The sequence below is a fragment of the Hylaeus volcanicus genome, chromosome 4 (assembly GCF_026283585.1).
Source record: "Hylaeus volcanicus isolate JK05 chromosome 4, UHH_iyHylVolc1.0_haploid, whole genome shotgun sequence".
Classification (NCBI taxonomy): domain Eukaryota; kingdom Metazoa; phylum Arthropoda; class Insecta; order Hymenoptera; family Colletidae; genus Hylaeus; species Hylaeus volcanicus.
In genome coordinates this window covers 4,660,446-4,684,090 of record NC_071979.1, presented here as the reverse complement: position 1 = coordinate 4,684,090, position 23,645 = coordinate 4,660,446, and the positions used below count along the sequence as shown (strand labels likewise).

At 36.7% G+C, this 23,645-nt stretch overlaps 1 protein-coding gene across 2 annotated transcripts in view; it reads left to right on the top strand.

Annotated features, from left to right (window-relative positions):
• LOC128874882 (phospholipid-transporting ATPase ID) overlaps positions 1-23,645 on the top strand; it is a 63,376-nt gene that overhangs the window by 8,223 nt on the left and 31,508 nt on the right. The window contains exons 4-6 of one of the 2 annotated variants that reach the window (XM_054120011.1): positions 10,949-11,781; positions 12,499-12,622; positions 14,160-14,964. Coding sequence is in view for 1 of the 2 variants with exons in the window: in XM_054120013.1 (XP_053975988.1) it covers positions 11,748-11,781 (34 nt within the window). In the remaining variant the exon portion in view is untranslated. The remainder of the gene's footprint in view (positions 1-10,948; positions 11,782-12,498; positions 12,623-14,159; positions 14,965-23,645) is intronic. The other variant, XM_054120013.1, reaches the window with a different exon arrangement.

The window sequence follows — 23,645 nt, the reverse complement described above, 5'->3', positions numbered from 1 at the left end:
GTAATCGTAAATTGGTGAACAATTTGTGCAACCTTTGTTATTTATGCATGTGCGAATTTATTAGTTTTAAAGCATACGTTTATCGAGACCTATCTGTTCCATTCCAGAAGCCTCGATGATTTATGCCCATAATTTTAAAACCCTCCTTTGGAATGGTACATGATCAATGTATTATTAATAACTTCGTACACGATGTATAAACGTCACTGAAACGTAACGATATCCACCTGCAATCGGTGACCCCGTTTCCTCTTAATACCTTCCTCCGTACCTTTTAATGAGCTCCACTTACCAGGTAAATTTCTACCTGCAAACGCTGAACCACTCGTACAGCGTATCGCGACTCTTTAAGGGGAGAAACGATATTAGGAGGCCAAGTACTAAGTGTTTTTTCGTGATTTTTTTTACAGAGAAAAATTCACTTAATTTTTGTTTACGTCTTAAAATACATTTGGTAATTTTTTCCACTCATTTTATTCGATTCATGTGTTGGCTTCCATTTGATTTTATGTCTAAAGAGTGATTCATTGATAAACTTTGAAAATTACTATGACGACTTCCACATACTTAGCTGAGACTAAACTTTTGAAACGAAAATATCATATTAAGTGTTTTTCGTAATTTTTTTTAGAGAGAAAAATTCACTTGATTTTTGTTTACGGCTGAGAATACTTTAGGTATGTCTTAAAGCACATTTGGTAATTTTTTCAACTGATTTTAGTCGATTCGTGTGTTGGCTTCCGTTTGATTTTATGTCTAAAGAGTGATTCATAACCTTGAAAATCCAAAAACCTTGAAAATTACTATAACGACTTCCACATACTTAGCTGAGACTAAACTTTTGAAACTAAACTTTTGAAATATCAGTAACGAACTTCTGTACGCGTTAAACCGTTTGTATTCCTCCATTGGCCTCGATTATGCTTCCTATCTCCGAAGTAACTTATCAGAAAATGTTAAAAATTGGTATTCTCACTTTTATCTACGTAACGTTGATTCCATTGAATTTTTGAAAAGATAAAGAAACCAGTCGCAGAATTGTATCCGCGTGCATTGTACGTGTATACGATGGCTTCTGTTTTGCATCGCATTGCAATTTTATAAACGCACGATCATCAAGAAAAACGAATTCGTGAGTTTCGAGTTCGAGCGCAGCCTGTTCGTCTTCCAACTGCAGATTATTTCTGGGTCAATAGTTACACAATCGAGCAATATTAACTCGAGATCACGGTCGTCGTTTCAGTCATATTAGTCACTTACACGGCTGGTGCCATTACATGGAAGACGCGGCATTCGATTAAACAATGCTTATTCTTCCGCGACAGCTCCAGCTCATCGTTTACCCTCCGTCAGGGTCGGATGGCTTTGTCGCACTTTCAACGATTTTAAATGCCCGACGCTTATTGATTCACTGTTCTACCAATTATTTAATAGACGCACTTTATGAGGAGATACTTGCGGTCGAATTTACTTATACATTATAACAAATTGATTCGCTGTTCTACCAATTTTTTAATAGACGCACTCGATGAGGAGATACTTGCGGTCGAATTTATTTATACATCATAACAAACTGAATATAAAGTAACTCATTCTTTTTGAAGACATATTTACATGTGTACAGTATTTTATGGAAATTTATTGAGTTACTTTTTAATTATGGCGCAATAAATATTCAGACACCCAAGCAGATAAATAAAAATGTTGAAGATTGCCTATCGAGAACAAAGTCAAGAAGTAAGAATCATACTGATCTCAATCGATCTGAATTTTGTACGAGTTTTGGCTTTAATCTAACTCTTCGTTTACTAATGGATCACGGCTGTATCTTCAACTACTATGTATCTTCAACTACTATGTATCTTCAACTAACTACTATGTATCTTAAATGCCCTAAGTTTAAAATTTGATACCGAACTTTTAAATCGAATTCTACACTTGCAATTGGTTTGTTTTTAATATTTGACTGTATGTACCATCGCATGATGTTCTTTGGAAAACAAGATAAAAACAATAAACGTCAGCTGTAAAAATTGTTCAAACAATAAATACATTGATAATTTTTCAATTTAATTTGGAAAAGGCTTCTAAGGGTTAATTTATATTTTTTTAATTTGTCAATTTTTACCTACGCTGACTTCTTAGATGCTTTAATATCTTATTTTCTATGACCTTGTCACTATTCATTAATCAGGTAATAGATAAAGAAGACCTACAAATAAGGCTTAGTGTATTTGTTTAGACTATAATCGTTTCTCCCTTGTAACGTTTTCTTTTCTTATAAACGAAGTCCTGCAAATCTACACTTTATTTTGTATCTATTCTAAATGACAAGTTCCAAAACTTACGTAGACAAATACGTAATCGAACATTGTTAGATTATAATACAGGTAGTAATCCTGCGATTAAACTCGCGGTAAAAAATAAGCAACCATAATTAGGAGGGTTATGTTGTTCTTTGTATCGGTTCTCGACGGTAACTGAAACTGAATTTTTCGCACGTGATCATGGACGAATCCCTAAAATTAGAAGTAAAACGCAGTCGCTTGTTGAATGCACGCTCGAGCAAACAGGTGGTACGTCTACTCCATATATTCCAGATAATGTCTTTCCTGTTATCGCGATTTTGGAGCTCGTTGCTTGATTAGAGAGGAAAAGCATTCAACTTCGAAGCTACGTTATAATTGTTTTCGGTGATCGTTATCTTGTTATTAAAATCGCAATCTGTATAGTTCAGTGATTCTTAAGCTTGTTGAGCCCATCGCACAGTTAGGAAGAATACTTCTTATCATTTTGGAGTCATAGGATAATTTAGAGGCAGGAAACCTTGATCAGTCATTTTTCAATACCGTGTTAGTATTCGCTGTTGTTTAATATCGTTAAACTAGAGTTTCTTAAACAAGAAAAAATTCAATAAATCGTTGGATGATGGAGCGTGATAGGTCCTACGGCATGATGGTATGCCACAGCACAGCGGTTAAGAATCAGTGATATAGATCACCAAGTATTCCAAGGTTTCTGGATCCCTGGATTCCTTCAATACTCGTTCATTGAGATTCATCTTCGAAATGAGGCCATTGATGCGGAACAATTATCTCAAGAATTTGAGGACAAACGGAAACTCTGTTTATAACGCAAATAATCTACTCGGAGGGAGACCTCCAAAGATGAAAATGATTATTTACCCGCTCGATCTGAGTTTATAACTAAATCCCTCGATCTCGATTCCACTTACGGAATTTATTAATGAAACTTCAACGAACTTCTAAATCACTGCAATAAGTAATTTACACGTGTACAGTATTTTATGGAAATTCATCGAGTCATTTTTTAATTATTATGCAATAAATATTCAGGCACCTAAGCAGATAAATAAAAATGTTGAAGATTGCCTATCAAACAAAGTCAAGAAGTTGGAATTATTAACCTATGTATGTGAAATCATTCTGATCTCAATCGATCACGATTTTGTATGATGTTTGTGTTATTTTAATCTAACTCTTCCTTTACTAATAGACTACTATATCTTTAACATCTATATATTGATTATAATAATTACATTGTATTTGTTGTTATTGGGTAACATTTTGTCGTTAGAGAATTTGAAAAATAATTTAACTCTCTATAGTGCCTTGAAGTCGATTCAGCAAGTAATGGATGAACAGTTGTTTTATTCGTAAAACTTTATTTATTATTCGAAATATCCATCTAGACAAGGAATTCGCCTGTCTCCGGTTCTGCCGCGCCGCGAAACCTCTGTAACGGGCGTGAACGGGAAGCTTAAAAGGGTATGAACCTGAACTCGGTCGCGAATAAAGTCGTTTGTGCGGTGCACGGCTTTGTCCACGGTTAGAATATGTGAATTCATTAAAGCGTGGAAAACGTGTTCAGCGACACGAGATGGATACAAATTATTGGTCAACCTTTTGAGACGATAAACGATGACTGGCGTTTATCGAGTAACACCACCTTGAGTCTCGTTATCTCGACTGCTTTATAACGCTCGATGTTAGGCGTTATGATATATGCAACGTCGTGAGACACGTTTGCTCCTTATCATAGTCAAACATTTGCTGCGGCGATTTGCGGTAGAAAAATACAACGTTTTGTTCGAATGCCTCGGTCGTTACTGTTCGGCAAAGTCTATACGGGGTGTGTCGCGAAATGGACTCATTACTTTAAGCGTGATTTCTATGTTAGAAAGGAGAAACGAAGATTTTTATATATTATATTATTCGGTATGAAACTTTCAGAACGAAAAAGAAAATGATTTTAAAAATAATTAAAAAGTGGGTTGGTAAAGTATTACAAATGATTGAAATAAATCTATAATTAATGGTTTATGTTTCACTAGAAATTCTTGAATTTAAATAAAGATCTGGAGTAAGTCGTTATTAATCCTTTTTATTAATACAGTAGAAATCCGATCAAACTTCAATATTAATTTAATTTTTCTTACTAGTGATATGTAATATATCATAGTATGAATATTAAATTAATTCAAAGGAAGATATTATTACTTTCGCGAATTTTTACATACAACTTCAAAAATACGTCATTAATTAATAATAGCATTACACTCATTAGTTTTTGAATAATATAATTTTAAAATGTGTTCCTGTAATATTAGCCTCCCCGATTTTTCTCTGAAATCACGTTCGTCGCTTCACGAAACGCATCGTGTAAATTTTTACCAGAGATAGAAAGGAATGTATCGTTATGGGACACAAAACTAAATTTGCGGTCCATTTATCGCAGACTCACGACGTACATTTATAACCGAGATAACGAACGAGAAAAGTGCTATCTAACTACAAAATGAGGTTTGAATTTACAATATAAACTCGAAGGTGAAACGTAGATTTAGGAACGGATAGTATTTGCACAGGGTGTTTCGAAATTATGTACACGAACTAGATTGACGGATAGAGTTCATAATAAGACGCCAAACAATTTTAACGAACAAATGCCTGAAAACTGACCCCTTTAAAAATAGGGAAGAAATCGGAGGAAGAAACCGCATTTAAAAATCTTACTATTCGAGCGACTGTTAATTCAAAACGTGCACGTGTTAAGAAAGCCAGCGGTTCGTGCATATATCACGGACCAGAAGAGGAACTTTCGAACCGCAGAAAAGGGGTTCCGCGAACGTAAAACGTTATTTGATCCCGCTGAAATCTGTTGCAACGTTCGCAAAGCCTCAAGTTGCAGATTTCATTCCGCACACGGCGTTCACGGCGTTAACTCAATTAGCATCGCAGGGAGGATAAAGCACCCGTTAAAGTCTCATTCATGCGGATAGCTGAAACCTACGAACGTCATCGCGAGCACACCTGATGCGCGAAGATCAACAGAATCCCCGAAATTCTTAGAGTTACGATGTACAGAACGGGCCAAGTAAGTGTAACGAGCCGTAACTTCGTTACCAATACATTTAGAGAAAAATGTCGAGGGGAAAAAATGAACGGTTCAATTCATTACTATATTTGTAGGACGATGTAGCGTTATTTTAAGTGGAAATATTAGGTTGTCCCAAAAGTTTCTTCCGTTTCATTAATAGGTAATACATACACAATATTTTATGTCTAATGTTACATTATTGAATTGCGTACGATTCATTTTGCTCCATTACTGTTACGACATTAACATCTAAGAAATTAGGATGTCTATTTATATAAACACTGCTACACAAAATAAGCGTGTGCAAGCCACGAAAGAAACTTATTGGGACAACCTAATACTTACGTTACTTCTGAACTAGGAATTTTTAACATGTTTCCGATGTGTACAAAATTTGCTAAGGAAAAGGACTTCGATTCTGAAAGGGTTGTTAAACTTCGCTTAGAATTTGCTCAACGGATGGAGAAAAATCATTGATGAGAATCCTCGTCTAGGAAAGATTGCTTTTCATTTCGTTAAAAAACGAACGAACTCCTTGGCCGAACTAATACAACGCGTCCTTAACACTTTCAGTACCAGTCATGCTCATGGAAATACTTATGCAACTAAAATTTTATTCTTATACAATTGGAAACTGTGTAACTTAACCTTTCGAGTTAGTATTCAGGTTTACAACCCGATCAAAATTCACGAATCCTATCCAGACTTGCTTTTATTTAACACATGATTTTCAGAAGTGACGTAGCGATGAACATGTTACAAAATTGTCAAAGTTAAACTCTTTTTCCTAGAGTGACGTTGACCCTTAAGGGTGGATGTTCACCTTCTAAAAATACAAAGAAAGTTCATTAATCCTTTCGACTCGGAGCCTTTTCTTCTGGTATCTACCAACAACTCAAGATGCTTTCTTAGCACTCTATTGTCACGAATGATTAAGCTTAGATTGACTTCGAACCGTTGTCATTTTATTGACACCTCGAGTTCCAAAGAAACCGAACTTAAAGAAACATTATTGCTAGTAGATTTGCTGGGTGAAACCTTGTGTTGACTGAGGATCACCTCTCGAGTGCAAAGGGTTAACGTTTTCCAGCAATGTTCGTGCTGATATTTCCTTAGAATTCCGAAATTGGTCCGATAAGAGCTGCAGTTAACGATCAATTAACGCCGCTTACGGAAACGTCGGTAGGGTTGCGACCCTGTAGGGTCGTGTGTTCCAGCTGTGTACCGTTTATTGGGGTCACGAATATACAGCGAGAATGAAAAATACGCGTCAATGGCGAACTCTCCATGTAGGTCGGCGGTCAGCGTCGTTAGCGGCACGATTCCTCTTTTGTTAATCGCGACAGGTGCGATACAGCGACGTTCTGTCCTCAGTCGCCGTGACAATGTAAAGCTGTTGTAACGTCGAACCCGCCTGAAACCAGTATTCAAGCCGTCCAACCCGTCCGGTCGGCTCGGGTAATTTCTAAAACAAACTTGCGAAACGGATTTTTATCAGGCTTTCGGTAGCGAGCGTACGTCAGAGACTCGAAAAGAAAATAAAAGAAATTTAATAGAAGCTTGATAAAGCTCGAGATTAGAATGCTAAATCCTTGGGGTAGTTTCGCCGTTTATATATTTTCGCATGGCGCGGATGGCTTTATATTTACTCTGCTCGATTTCAAAGTTTGATTGAAGCCAACATTCTAATATTTTCTATCGACCTTGCACATCTTTTATTCGAAGCAGATGTATTGCACAAACGTTTCCTTTTAATTATTTTAGTGAGATATTTTGGTGAAATAATATTTAGTTAATGGAAACGTATGTTACACTGTATATTAAACCAGGACTTCTTAAACTATGGGTTGCAACCCCGAATGGGGTCGCTTAGCGAAATTTTGGTGTTCCGAGATTTTAATGTAAAATATCTAATATTCTCTTCGATATTCTCTTGTATTTATGTTATTGGAAAAAATGCAGTTTTTATAAAAATAGGGTGTATCATTTTTGTAACTATAATAAATACAATTTTACAACTTTTTGTGCAATTTATAATTTTATATTTTTGTATGTTTTTAAACAAATTCTAAAACTATATTTTTTCATATGTATATATATAGTGGAACCTAATCAATTTTATTCTTATACAATTGGAAACTGTGTAATTTTTTAAAAAATCATCACAAAATATTTACATATTTTTATTTTATATTTTTTGGGTTGTGACAAAAATCACAATCATAAATGTATTGTAGAGTCCTTTCGGTTATTTTCTTCTTGTTAATTTTCACCAGTATTTTCTTGTCTATATTTCTCGTTTATAGTTAAACAAAGATCGTTCTTTCAAGCTTTCATAAATAAATAAAATAAAGATTAAAAGTATCGATTGAATGTTCATTTGATCCCACATTTCATTATATTTCAATTTGGTGATAACATCGAGTGTTTCCCTAATAATAATTAGAGGAAACGTTATGCGAAGCTGGTTGGAAGCATATGCATGTGCCATGAGAATATCCATATCCATATTAATATATACATTGGATTTCCTACGTACAACGTTTCAACCGACTATATCACGGTCCTTTTGAGGATTATCAAACTTAATCCTCTTTAAATTATGTTTATAATCCCTGTGAGAAAGGAGTGATAAGGTTGACCTCGTGTTTGTCCACAAATATTAAGTTTCTCCTGTTAAACGAAGAGAATCATAACGTAGCCGGCTGAAAGTTTGTAAATGAGAATTCCAATGTACACATCGCAATAAATGAATATTCCCGTCGCGTATTCGCTCCAATTACCAACTAACCCGTCATCCATTTGCATAATTGTTTAACGCGGCAAACGATTATGCGCTTCCAACGATAATTAACGTGATTGAATCTGACAGATACAAAAATGATTCGTCAATATTATTCGAGAAAACGAAATATACTGTTGTATTTTATAGTTAAATTTTTCCTCCCAAAAAATTCCTCCCAAAGAAATGTTATGGATATAAGAACGTATAAAGAAAATATAAATATTTTCTTAATGCTCGTGGCAAATATCTGTGCGTTTGGAAATTAAATTGACTTCATTGACTGAATCATTTCTTTGCGACCACCCTGATATTGATATTTATACTTATATTAAAATATGCTAAAGTATATTTTGTGTGTACAATGAATAACAAAATATTGAGCTTTATATGTTCGTATAAGATTATCTTTAAATCGAAACACTGTTTTAACGTGATTATTAATATTTAAGTGATATCGATACTTGTGTTGCAATTATATTAATAAATATTAAAGTAGAGAAAGCTGATCGTAATACTAAAAGAATGCAACATCGTAGTTTTTGTTTAATTAAATGTATCATTTCTCGAAGAAGCGTGTACAGTTGTTTTTTTTTTACGAATGGAAGATAAACCCACGTTTTATAGATACACGTCGCCACAATTCTATAACAACAACTGCAAGCCGGAAACAAGTTTACATACAACGGGTATGAACACGTCAGGACTTTAAAAACTTTATTGCTTGAATCAAGGATACCTGCATACATAATTAAATCGCGGACAGTGCGACTTTGCTTCGATTGACCAGCTAAGCTTGTTTGTTCTTATGGATTAACCGGGTATAGGTTATGCTTCGTTGTCCTTCGTGCTTTCTCCTAAATGTTAGATTTCATAATCCATACATTCAACCACTCAGGTAGATGCTGAAAATCTTATACGTTTTTCGTTCGATAACGATTCGTCACGGTCGATTCGACCAATTATTCAGTGCGTTCTAAACTTCATTAAAAGTGTTCTACGAGAGGACAAATATTTGCTGATCTTAAAATATGCACATCAATTTTACATAAAGGCGTATAACAATTGCTTTTCGATCAAAAAATTTAACGGAACACGAATAGATATATTTCATATGAAATTGTTCAATTAAGAATTTTACGCAATTTTACAATTGATAATTTCGAAATTTTTAACTTGAGAGTTTCAATTTAATTTTGAAATTGAGTATTTTTATGGAATTTAGTATTTATATTTAGTATTTCAAAGGTATTTACAATAAAATTGCTTATAATTAATTAATTATTACAATGTGTAACTAAATACTGAGCTCTATATGTTCATATACGATTATCTTTTAAATCGAACGACTGTTTTAATCTGATTATTACAATTGCATAAAAATGTAAATGCAATAAGACTTCGTTTTAAAAAGGCGAATTGAACTACCTGCGATTCATCGATCGGAAAATAATCACTCGTTGAATAATTAGTATACCGGAAAAAGTATGCATGACTGCATTTGAACAAACGTGTAACGTTGTAGAAAAACTGCAGCGCGATAAACGCGTGCAACCAAGGCGCGGTAATGGAGCACCATTTTTAGATCGATTTATTCAAACATTCTCAATGTCACGTTTAATATCGAAGAAAACTCGAGTCATCGCGTAGTTGTCGCAGGAACGGCTTAGTTTTAAAGTATTTGGCTTCTGCGAATACCATGACTCTATTTTATTACACCAAGTATTAATCATCAGATAAATAATAACCCTTCGATCGTCCGGTTAAAAATTGCAACATAATAGCTACCCAACTCCGATAGTATCTACCTAAGTAAAGACTTCTCTTCTTCACATATTGGAATTTATAATAGGTCGAGCAGAGTGTGCGTGCGTTATCAACGAACGTTACAGTTTTTAAAATATAATTTATATTAAATTTCATCGTTACTCCCACAATAGTAATAAGTAGACTGCGGATCTTTATGCATTTATAGGAAATTTGAATGTTCAAGAACCTACGAAATGCAAACAATATCCAAGAATATAAAAAAGATTGAAAGTAAAGTTCACGTTATAATATTGGTTTGTCCAGAAAGTCCATGCCGATGTTTGGTAGGTGGTATAGGTCTGCGGATCTTTATGCATTTATAGGAAATTTGAATGTTCAAGAACCTACGAAATGCAAACAATATCCAAGAATATAAAAAAGATTGAAAGTAAAGTTCATGTTATAATATTGGTTTGTCCAGCAAGTCCATGCCGATGTTTGGTAGGTGGTATAGGTCTGCGGATCTTTATGCATTTATAGGAAATTTGAACGTTCAAGAACCTACGAAATACAAACAATATCCAAGAATATAAAAAAGATTGAAAGTAAAGTTCATGTTATAATATTGGTTTGTCCAGAAAGTCCATGCCGATATTTGGTAGGTGGTATATGTAGGTCTGAATGTATCGGAATGGTTGATAACGAATAACACGTATACATCCCTTAAAAGGTGAAAAGGTTATGGAACAAAATGGTACTTACGTAATTCACTAAATATATAGTAAAATTCAAACGTGCCTTTGAATTTTTCTTAAAAATTGCCATGAACTTTCTGGACAACCCAATATTTGCAGAATAAAATAAATCTCTGTTTAGGTTCAATTTTTGTAAGCACGTTCGCGAAGATTTTATTTTGCATAAAGATCCGCAGTCTAGTAATAAGAAATAGTTAGACAGATTTTTCGAGTGAATAAAAATTAGCTCGCATTAACCGCGAATTCGACGTGTTTGTTGCAGCGTGTGCTCGCCAAGTTCAGCGTGGGAGGGGATAGGTGAGAGTTGGCGAGGCGCAGGAGAGGTGTTCTCGGACACCAAAAGCTGGGGCACCCTGACGAGGCGGTCCTGGAGGAGGAGGTGGGTCGCAGGAGAGAGGAAAGAAAGGAGGTGACCATCCACCCCACATGGACGCCACCCCCAAAGGACCCCCCGTACCCCCCACACCGGATATCCTGTCATCACTACTTAGCCGCGGAATATCCGACCTGAACTCAGGGGCGTCGTTCTGTGACCCGTACCCGCGTCAACGTTCCCGTCGAATATCGAGGCATCCGTCGCTTGATGATCGTCGTACGACGGAAACGACCGCCTACGCGTCATCGTCATCCCTCACGTGCCTCAATCTCTCTCGTCTTTTTCGCCGTAAATCGAAACGATTGCCGATTTTCTATCACCGCGTCCCCAAGAATCAACCATTTCGAACACGAAAGCCGACCAAGGACGGAACGTCGACCTTGCCCGCGTCCAGAAGCACTCGTTTCCGGTTCCCATCGGTAGATACCATAGACAGGAAGAGAGTACCCACGATCGCAACGACAAACCCGCCGACCGGCGATAGGAGACCATTTTTTACCCTCGTTTTTACACCGCGGCTATCGTGCCGTACGTTTGATGCATTTTCTACGACGCCAGCCGTCAACCAGCGTCGCCGCGCCCGGAAAGTACTTTTGAGAGGCGCCACCTTCCCCGTGAAACATATCTACAGACTCCGTCCAAAAGCGCCTAACTCAGAGCTACAGCCTAATAGACTACGCGAACAATGTCGCGCAGCGCTGCCACGCGTCCTATGCAAGGTGAGTGTCGTTCTTTTTAAATTGTTATGCCCGACACGGGTACGGAGATCTCGGATTGTCTCTGACACCTGTCGATGCACTCTGGAACACCTATTTTAATATTCGATCGATGATTCTCATTCGAAGCACGGTTTCTGTATACAATGGCGAGGTATTGGCCAAGGTATTGGCGCGAAATACAGTGGGACGCTTCTTTCAAGAACTGTTATCGAATTGGATATTATTCCGAAAGGTACCGGTGGCCAATTGATATTAAATTTGGAGGATGTTATGTAGAGTGTGGAAGGACACCAAATATTGGGTTGTCTGGAAGGTCCATGCCGATTTTTAGTAGGCGGTACAGGTCCGAATATATCGGAATGATTGAAAACAAATAACATGTGGACATCTCTTAAAAGGTGGAAAAATTGTGGAACAAAATGGTACATATATAATTCAATAAATATATATATATCGAAATTCAAACGTGTTTTTGAATGTTCCTTAAAAATTGGTACGAACTTTCTGGATAACCCAATATATTAATTTTAACTTCGGGAATCCGTTTAGAAGATACGGATACTTTAGAGCAGAGCAAGATTTGCACTTTTCGGCCATTTTTCGGTAAACTGCTGGCTCGGGACAGTTCCATCGTTACCGATACCTCGCGAATATATTTTTAAAACTTTCCACATCAGCCAAAAGGTACTATTGTATCGATGCGTTTTTTCTTTTAAGTGGTGAAATTAATTTTTTCTTCAAAACGCTGGGACTCTTTGGGAAACTCGTAAGGAACTCTTCAGCATTGGAATGGGATCATATTTGGACTCATCTTCATTGGGAAAACATCCCCAATCTATTGGTAATATTCTCACGAAAATATTTGGAAAAGAATACTTTATCATCTCTGATGACCTGGCGACTAATCAATATTTATTAGGGTGAACCAAAGTTCGTGCGTATTTTACGTTGTTTCAGTTTGCGCAATTTTTTGAAGTCATTAAAATTACTTTATATGCAAGTGTTATCATTTTGTAGCTTTCAAAAAGCTCTTTCATATATAATTATTAAAATTGAATCGAATCATTGACAACTGAATACGATATTTTCTTTGCTGCTCGAATCTCAAAATTGTTCACGATTTTACTAAAACGAAAAAAAAATTAAATGATCGATAAAATAATGTAGCTAATAATCAAATACGAAAGAGCTTTTCAAAAGCTACAAAATGGTACATAACGCTTGCATATAAAGTAATTTTAATGACTTCAAAACTTGCACAAACTGAAACAACGTAAAAAACGCACGAATTTTTGGTTCACCCTAATATTTATTCGCGTGTCAACCTAGTCGTCGGGGTCGCTCGCAAAACAATGGAGGGATGATTCGCACCGTTATATCGAGAGAGTATTACGGAACAATGTATTATTAATTTTGTGCATGACCACTGTCCTCACGCATACAAATAACAAATAATTAAATCTGTAACAAAATTGCAACGAAATCGGGCCATTCGTAACGTCTTACACGGTCTGTCTAAAAAGCAACCGAACTTTTGCTATTAAAAGAAAAAAGTACAAAGTTTTTACACACAGGTTCATTTACTCAACATAATCTCCTTGTGCGTCAATACAGCGTGTTGACCGCGTAATTAACATTTCGAAGGACTTTGCAGTTCCTGTATCGGTACCCCGTTTTGTACAGCGGTTACAGCGGCCTGAATCCCCGAAATGTTGCTGTAATGTGTCCGTTTCATTGGAATTTTCAATTTTGGGAAAAGAAGATAATCGCAGGGAGACAGATCAGGCGAGGTAACAATGCCAATTGCAACGAAAGGGACACATTATAGCAATATTTCGGAGATTCAGGCCGCTGTAACCGCCGTACTAAACGGGATACCAAAACAGGAGCTGCAAAGGTCCTTCGAAATGTTAATTACGCGGTGTATTGACGCAGAGGGAGATTACTTTGAGTAAATAAACGTGTGTGTAAAAACTTTACTTGTACTTTTTTATAGCAAAAGCAAATAAATTCATTTTGAGGTAGAATTCTGTCGCAATGACAATCCTTGGGAGATTCCGCGAGTGTCGCAAACGATATCTCGTCGTTCGGGACTAAAAGTGTTAAGAATGATTTCATTTAAAGTTCCTACATTATAGAACATTCGAAGTATACAACAGCAGTTCTAGACTCCCTCTACGAGCGAACTTGGATATCTCGATAACGTTCGCGATAAGTGCGAAACATCGTGCCGCGAATATCGGACATCGCGATTAACCCCCAACGGGTGCTTTGGTTTCCAAAATGGCGGTTCTTCCTGGCAATCGCTAACGTAGCAACCCTCTTTACCCCCGAGCGGTGGTGGATTAGCTAGCGTCGAGCTGGGTGGTTGATTCTAGGAAATATCCACGGCACCACCAGCGTCGCGACGCGTGGCGCCGTCAGGGGACGACGCCTCGAAGTCTTTCAGCGATCATCGAGCAAATACCTCCGTTCGACGACTCGGATTTTCGTGTCGTACTGTTCGGTGTGTAAAGCCACGCCGTCGTGCGACGGCACCCTCGTGCAGTGCGTGAGAACGTGATATATACGGGTGCGCGACGCGTAAGAATTTTTCTCTCGTTACCGCCGTGGGTCAGTAATCCGTGGACGAAAACACGGCCGATCCGCGGGTCAGAAGTGTCACGGAGACAATGGTTATGATGACGGCAGTGCTGACAGTGGCAGAAAACATAGAATGCCGGTGTCGATGTTCCACGATCGTAGAAACGATAGATGGTGTCCGCCCAACGCGCACCGGCTGACCAGTTACCCAAGAAAATCGTGAAAAACAAAAAAAGAAGAAGAAGAAGAAGAAGAACGGAACAGTGGCCAGTGTCTCTCGTTGTACGATCCGTTCCTGTCATCGACGACATTGCACGGCCACTCTCTCTCTGGATTGAGATTGTTCGTTCGTCTGGTGCTGTTTCCCGTAGTCTCGAAGGAAGCAGCATCCTCTCGTACGGACGGATCGATCGTCATCGAGGCATTTCTGAACGTTTTTGTGTGCGTCGACGAAGCGAAAACGTTGTCTTCGCCGTGAAATATCGCGTTTACGGCCTCGATATGCTGGCTCGTCAACGACGATCGTTATAACGACGTCGCCCTCGTCGACGCGGGCGCTTCGACCGCCTATACCTTTGCACTGACTGCGAAAACATCGAGGTAACCCGATTCTCTTAGAAGGAAAACGAATCTGGTAACGCTCCGACCGCGGAACGATTCTGCGTGTCCGGATAGTCGAAGATGGAAATTGGGGAAACGTTCTTCTCGCGCGTTTTAGGCACCACTGTCTGTGTCCCACCGGAATCGCCGAAACAACGAACAATCGATACGATCAAACAGTTATATGTCGATGACATTTCGTTATCGAAGGTGATGCCGGTAATCGGTCGTCACGATCAATGATACGAGACGTTTAACTCTTCGTGGTGTGGTATCTACTGCCACTCGGAGTTAGACTTGAGTTTCCTCGTTCACTCAGTTGTTGTCTACAAAACGTGCACATTTTATTCCGAAGAGGGTTTGTTTAAGATGCATGCGTATTGTTTATTATTATTGTGTTCGAGATTTCTTTTGTGTGAAGTATTAGATTCTACGAAATACGATGGTGCGAATTTCTCGTTTTCGGTGGTCTTTTGGTTTGGAGGTTACAAAATGTGATTCCTGGCTCGAATTTTATAACAGATTCGTCGACTGAAATATCTTTAGGCACGATCACTCTTTCTGCGACGTTTAGAAGTTGTGTCTATTCAAAGTTTGATAATATCACGTTTATAAACAACGTATCATTTATAAACTAAACGTGATAGAAAATTGTGGTTTACGGCATTGTTTTTCTGATAAATTATATTATAAAGAACTCCATCAAATCCCCTGAATCTTATTTATACAGATTCACTGGGTTGGTGTGGTTGTTCTTTGAGGGGGTTGGAATGCATCCCCAATCATGGTCAACGCGATGAAGCGTTATTATACAGTTAATGTTTCAAATAAGAAAACCTTTGTGCAGGAAATAATAATGATATATTGGATCATTCTACGTGAAATCGGACATCAAATGGACCAGAATCTCAAAATTGGAGCAAATTTGAGTATTTACAGTCTTTAATAACTCTTGACCGTAAAAACAATTTGTTTAAAATTGTATAGAATTTTACAGATGTTTGAAAACCATTTTATTCTCCAAAAATTATAGTTCTTGAAAAGATACAAGCCTATTTGCTTCCTTTAAGGAGCAACTTTCAAAAATACTGTCATTTTAAAATTCGGACATTATATTGGAACTTTATCAAATAAATATATATCTAAAATAAATTGAAAGAGTGAACAAAATATATCCTGTGAAATTGTGTTCAATCCGGGATCGAACCCACGACATAAAAAAAATTCGCAGTAGGAGGTTAACGTTCTACCGACCATACCATAGTTATCTGAAAAGTAACGAGCTATTCCGCCCCCCAAGGGGTGCCTATGGGGTGCACGGCGTGGGCGTTGGCATTTCCTGGATCAGGGGATTCCAGGGAATTCATTGAGCCCAAAATCGGGACTGTCGTCCAAAAATTGTAGATTTTGGGGAGGGGGGGGGGGGGGGGTGTTGGGGGGGGTGGGTTTGTCCGAGAAGAATTTCAGGGGGTGCATTCTGTAGAGAGCGTCAAGGAGAGTCGCCTGAAAGGTTTTTTTAATTTTTTCAACCCTTTCCGTCACCTTTGGCCCCTTCAGAATTCCCGTTTTCCTGCTCGACCCCCTTTACGGGGGTGAATTAACCCCTTCGCATCAAGCCTCGCCAATGCAACTTTGCACGCACCCAGAGGACGCTTCAAAACTACTCCTGACGAAGTTTCACGAAAATCGGTTGAAAACTCCCATATTTATGACGTTTTGAAGAAGTGTCCCCAGTTTTTTTGATGGCGAGTGTATATCGTTAATAGCTACATTTCTTCAAGTAAACATTAGTTATTTTCTCAACATTGTATATTTTAAAAACTATCAAGCGTCTAGTTGAAAAAGTTATTTTTTTACAAACTAAAATAAAAATGTTGAAATATTCGAATACATACATGGAATTTCATGAACGGACAAAAGTAACTTGATAATTATTTTAAGAGCTTCCTAACAATATTCGTTGAAATCTTTACGCTTTCGTTGTGTATAAACGTCTAAAACGCGGCCAGTCGCACGTTATTAAATTCTTTACAAACGAGGTTAGTTTTCCATCTGCATTAGCATTTTATCATCGGTGTAATAGGGGAGAAATGCAATGAGTGTAACGAACGTTCAGGATTGCTTAAACACCTTTGACGCCGGAGGCGTCGCCCATTTAGTAATTTCCCTAGCAAACGTATGTAAATCAAGTCGTAAAAAACATGATTGCTATTAGCGTTAAACACTGCTGATTAATATTCATAATTTTGCTCGTATGTTTAAGTATGCAATAACTGTTTGCGTTCTGTGAACACCCTAGGGAAGCATTAGTTATTTATCTACAAGTCTGTTAACGTATTATTACAGTTCGAATGATATGCACAACCTCTATAAGCAATAAATATATGCAATGGTCACAGTAGTTTATGTTTCTAGCCGATAGAAACAATACCATAGAGTTGCTCGTGAGTAGTAGGGTGGTCCTTATTTTAATGGTTTTTCAAATTTATGTTACACAGCCCCTAAGTACCTTGCAGACACATAAAAAGATTTCCTGGAAAATTCGACCTCTTAATTTGATCATTAACAAGTATCTCATCACCATACCAAAATAAGGCATAAACATAATTATTGTTACGTCACAGTATATTATAACTAGACTGCGAATCTTTATGCATTTACAGAAAATTTGAATGTGCAAGAAACTACAAAATGCAAACAATATGCAAGAATATAAAAAAGATTGAAAGTTCATGTTATAACACATGAAGAATAAAATAAATTCCTATTTAGGTTCAATATTTATAGGGACGTTCGCGAATATTTTATTTTGCATAAAGATCCGCAGTCTAATTATAACAATATATTTTGAAAATACTTTATCGATAGACAAAATTCCATTCCATCCATCCAGACAAAATTATTACCACTTCACAAAAAATATCGTTTCCGATCACCATGAAGACGATTTACGAGCTACGACTTCTATGTTAATCTTGTTTTACGTCTAATTTCCACCTAAATCGCTGGGAATCACTTCCTTAATTAATTTGGAAATTGTTTGCTCCTCGCGGATTTCAAGAAAGTGAGTCATTTCGAAACGTCCAGCCCCAGGAAACCGACATACTTATTGCTCTGAAAATATCGAAGTAGAACGTTACAGACGTCACGGAAAATGAATATTTCTCTTATTCGTTTCTCTTGTTCATCCGTATGTACAAGGTGAGCCGCGTAAACTGTTACAAACTATTTTCTCGAAAATATTAGCGACATTGCCAAGTTTTTTTTGGTATTATATGGTACGATGGGTCCTTTCGTGCGAACTATGGAGTACTGCAGAAGGGTACAACATGGTTTTTTACATTTTTGGAATATAAATTTGATTTACACAAGGAAAGGTCGGATTTGTCAAGAATTATTTTTGCAGTAAACGAAGCCTATTGTTCCATTGATAATATTAAAAAGACAGCAAGACGAAAGACAGCGTTTTATTGTTCTGCGGCTCTTTGTTTCTGCTACGTGTAATTTTAACGGAACTGATAAAATCTCTTCTCATTAATTAATAAGTTAGTGAATGAGAAGTTATGTGGCGAAGTATTTTCTTTAATAATTTAGGAATTTCTTTCTAAAAATCGTTTAGTGTCGATATACTGAATTTTCAAAATTTAAACTCAACTCTGCTAATTGTATTTCTTCTTACTTTCGTTCTGGATACTGCGACTTCCCCTCGCTTCTTATAAGTGTTATTGCGACGTTACCATGAAACAGTTCTGAAGGATTTCTACGCCAAGGACTTGTTTGTACTTCTAGGTCTTCTTTTTACCGTTCCTTGTTTCAAGAACTCGATAAATAGACTCGTGCCATTCCGTCGTTATAAATGCACATTTAAATACCGTTAAAATTTCTCACGCACCGGCTAGGGAAACGCGCAGTTACTTCTTGCGTTTGTCATTGGGATTGACCCCTTTTGTTTTCGACGCCAGCCTCTTTCAGACTTTCCAAACACGACGCAGGGTTTAGAGGTTCCCATTCACGCTCGAATACTGCGTTTCCTTTTCGCGAGGTGGACTTCTTGAAAGAAGATTATTATTTTTATTTCCAGTCAGATAATATCCCCATAAAAAACTTCAAAAAGGTAAAAAAAATTACGGCAAGTACATGGAAAAGTGGAAGACTCAAGGAATTATCATAGAAAAATCCCCAGAAAAAATTACAAGAATGTATTAGCATTTTTATTTCCAGTCAGATAATATCCCCATAAAAAACTTCAAAAAAGTAAAAAAATTACGGCAAGTACATGGAAAAGTGGAAAACTCAAGGAATTATCATAGAAAAATCCCCATAAAAAACTACAAGAATGTGTTAGCATTTTTATTTCCAATCAGATAATGTGCACACCTGGTCAGACTGAAACAAATGATATAAACAAGCGTAGCATAAATAAGCATTTTATTAAACGTTCCAAACCAACACTGTTCTCTTCGGTATAATATAACACACACACAAGGCACTTTCTACTTAGAAAAATTAATTAAAATTGCAAAGAAAATGATATATTTTTCTTGATTCCCTTATAACCTTTTTTATAACCTTATTCATACAGCTTTATTTTATTTATATTTCCAGTAGTGATAACAATGCAATTACAAAGATATTTTGGGTTGATATCTATAACTCGAGATTACTGACCAATCGTAGGATTTAAGAGATTCGCTAAGACAAATGAAAAAATGTTTGCGAGTGATATTTGCCTGATTTTTGCGATAAGGTTTAGCTCGGTTATCTTCCGTAAAGCTTAAAACATGAATTATATGACAATTGTGTGTTCCGAGAAAGTTTTACATTCTCGAGTTTCGATCGAAGCGGCAAATAAGAAGTGACATCGATTCTTCTTGCTACGAAGACTGCTGCAACAATAAATTCAATGTTCTGTTCCCGCAGCGAGAAATATAGAAGATAAAAATTTAATTTCTTTTGCTTGGTCTTTCTTCTTTTTCTTTGTATAGTAGATTTACGCGCGACGCTGCCAGGATTTCTCACTCTTCGGGAGGTTATTTTTCAAATATACGTTAGTTTGATCTATCGAGTGTTTTCAGACTCTGTTTATTTTCTGATTAAAAAAAAAAGGCGCGGAGAGGTCTTCCAATCCTTTCCTTTATAGTTGAGACTGCGAGTCTGAGAATATTTTCATCCCAATATTTGTTATTATTATTAACTCTGTGATTAGGATTTATATTATATGGATGAATCGTAAATACAAATTCAGTATTTATTCACTTAGTCCCACTGTATACTTCTTTTATTTCGATCAATTTTATAGTCACAGTTGAATCTATAAACAAATATGTTACAGAACTTTTTTAATATCGATATCGAACGATTAAGTGTTCTTGCTTTTAATTATCAATATTTTGAAAGAAAAATGTTGAGATTGAAAAAAGAAATTAATTTAGTTCTAGAAAATTATGACTCTTATTATCGATCATCATTTAAAGTTTGAAATTAAAAGAGAATTAAGACATCTAAAAATCGCTATGAAAGTAGAAGAAAGGAGATTCGAGGAGTAATTGATATCGATTCAACAGAGTTTGGTTAAAAGCATCCTAAGACGTCTAATAGCAGTCTTAATTTCCAAAGGCTGTCAAACAAAACATTAACCACTTAGCTGCCACACCCCAGTTACCTTGAGCAACATAATTGCCAGATAAACAAGCGACTAGAATCTTCAGTTACATGCTTAACGTCTTCAATACTAAAGCGTAAAACAAATGTAGGAATGTGTGTCTATAATAATTACATTCATAATGTAATCGAAGTACCGTATTAGATTTACAGTTATTGGATACAATTTTGTCATTAGAAAATTTAAAAAAGTTATTCGATTCGTTTTAGTTTTCATCTTTTGAAGTCAGTTAAATTTTAAAACAAAGTTGTTTATTTAATAATGTAACTGTGTAGATTTAGCTATCAAACAATACTTCGTGACGTCATTATTCATATATTCAATTATTCAAACAGTCCAACCTCTACTTGACGTGCCCTCCTAACGTGGCATCCCCCCATTAAGGGTACGAACGCTTTTGGGAATCACTGTGCTTTTGTTTCCAACTAAAACATCGAACATCCGGCATCGAAAGGGAATTCCGTGAGGCAATCAGTGCCAGTTTGCACCGAGAGATGACGTGGCGTAAAATCACATTAAGAAATCTTTTAATTGATCCGGTTTGAAAGTTTCGAAAGACATCGGGCGCCATTATTGAGCGTCCAGGCGCACGCGCGCGTCCGATTTATTGTTCTCTGAAGTCCGTCGTACCAAAATAGTTTCTGCGCGTACACAGAGCGGATTTCTTGCGACGGAAGGCGCCCGCCTATGTTATCGTAAAACCAATTTCCACGGAAACGTCGTGGCGATTCCTCGTTTGAGAGCCGCTGACTTACGTAACGGCCATTATCATAACTGGCGTCTTTGGAGATCGTCTAGCAGCGTCGATCGGCGTTGCTCTTGTACGTGGATTCTCTGAAAATCTCGGCACGGTAGACATCGACACCGAGCCCCACTAATATTTTCAGGCGATACACACCCAGGGTATTTTTGCTCGTAGACGCCCAAAGCGGCTTGGTCAAACGCTGACATCATTCGTGTATACGGAACCAAGGACGCCGAAGAGAACACTATCGAAGGATTCGCGATCGCACATTCGAGCGCTGCTCCGTACCAGATGGCATTGCTGGACATATCCTTTCATTTTTATTTCGACCATGCGAAAGTACTCGAACGCTTGCATTTGGTTCGTTTAATTAACACTAAACTCGGACCATTTACAAACTTTTGCAGACGGTTCTTATACGCAATATTGGAAATCGGTAATTAAATGGAAGGCGAATAATTCGACGCGGTGAAATTTGAATATTAATACTATTTGTTACATATTATCACGCGAGGAAGTAAGGTTCGTACTATGCGAAATCTTTGAAAGAACTGACTGAATAAAAAAATCCACTCACAGGGACTAGGCCAAGATTAGTCGTTCAATAAAGAGACCATACATTAACACACATGTTTGTTTGTTCGAAGAATGTTTGTATAAACATCCTCTCGCGCGTCCTGTATGTCAGGTGTCGATTGATTTTTGTCGGTCGTATATTTCACCATGCAATATATGAATTGTATATAATTATTTTATGAGTTGTTTAATGTAGTTCCACGTTAAATACTGGTTTAGCTTTAATAAAATATATATATCGAACTGAATAGAAGTAAGAATTCTAGTTTTACCGTTTCAAAGACCTTCAAGTATGTCAAGAGGAGGGGATAATTGTCGCTCGCACATAATTTTGAAATTGCACACATTAGAAGATTGGAGGGAAGTAATAGGTGATTACAAGTAACTTCGTAGTATAAATTGTTGAATCGTCGTTATTGTCTTGTACTCAGATCCCGATCTAAACTAGATTATTATTTTGCGGAAACACTTCTTTCTAAATCCATAAAAGTCTGCAGTCCAACAGTAATGATTAATTACTGTTATTACTATCATTGCTATCACTAGTAATGATTAATTTTTCAATTGTTTTCAATCAAGGTCGTAGTTCGGTCCCCGAAAAAGAATTTTCCTCGTTTTACAGTTCTCATCGTGAAATATGAAAGTTCAATTAAAATATATTTACTGTTAGAATTTTTATTTATTTTTTCCTTGAAAGTGTAACTGGACAACAATTTGCATACCTTGTATGACGTATAACGTAATGACGTATTTTAACATCGATTTGATAATTAACAAGTAGCCCTAAAGGTAGATCGTTAGCGTTAATTATTTGGTATACTTTGCAAGGAAATGTTAGAACGAGGTATTACACTCTATAATTTAAATATATCGATCCCTTGTATCTAAGCGATGTCCCATAAGTCATGCACAAGTATATAATTTATATGTAATCGTACACCTGCATCGTATCCGCGTATGTGTAAAGTCTGCGTTCTTATTTATTTTTCATGTACTAGTTACGGGCAGCTTTTACCAAACTTTTTTAGTCGCGGAACACTTTTTCATTTCACGGTCCATTATTTTGTTGTTATTTGGGATCAGGAATGAATATTTCAACGCTTTTCGCGTTTCAAATTCACGAAAAAAAGCAGCGAACATTGTCGTCTAAATTTGCCACGAAATTCTATTCACTGACGTCGGGCAGTGAAAAATTACGAGGCTTCTATTTTTAACCCGAATGAATGTAAAATCGCCCACCAGAGTCAACGTGTTAATAATGCACGCGTTTTTAAAACGAGAATAACACAGTAGCTTTCCATGGATGTTTCATCGGCGTACAAAACCTCTATAGCCGGAACCTATCGAGAAGTTTTGCTATTGCAATTGAACCCATGCACTTCTAGGCTGTACAGGTTGGGTCAAGTAAGTCTAACAAACTATAACTTCGTTGTCAGTAGGTCAATGGAAAAAGGTACGTGGTTTGACAGTTGTTTGAAATATTTCCCAAACTAATCATTTTTTTACCACTTTACCCCAATGCTGTTTACGTAGAATGCCAAAGGATTAAATCTTTGCAAACAAAAATATGCATTTCCATTTAAGAAAAAAAAATTTATATACATATGTATACATATCTATACATATATATATATTTTTTTTTTATACATATATATATACATATGTATACATATTTATATTTTATACATACATATGTAT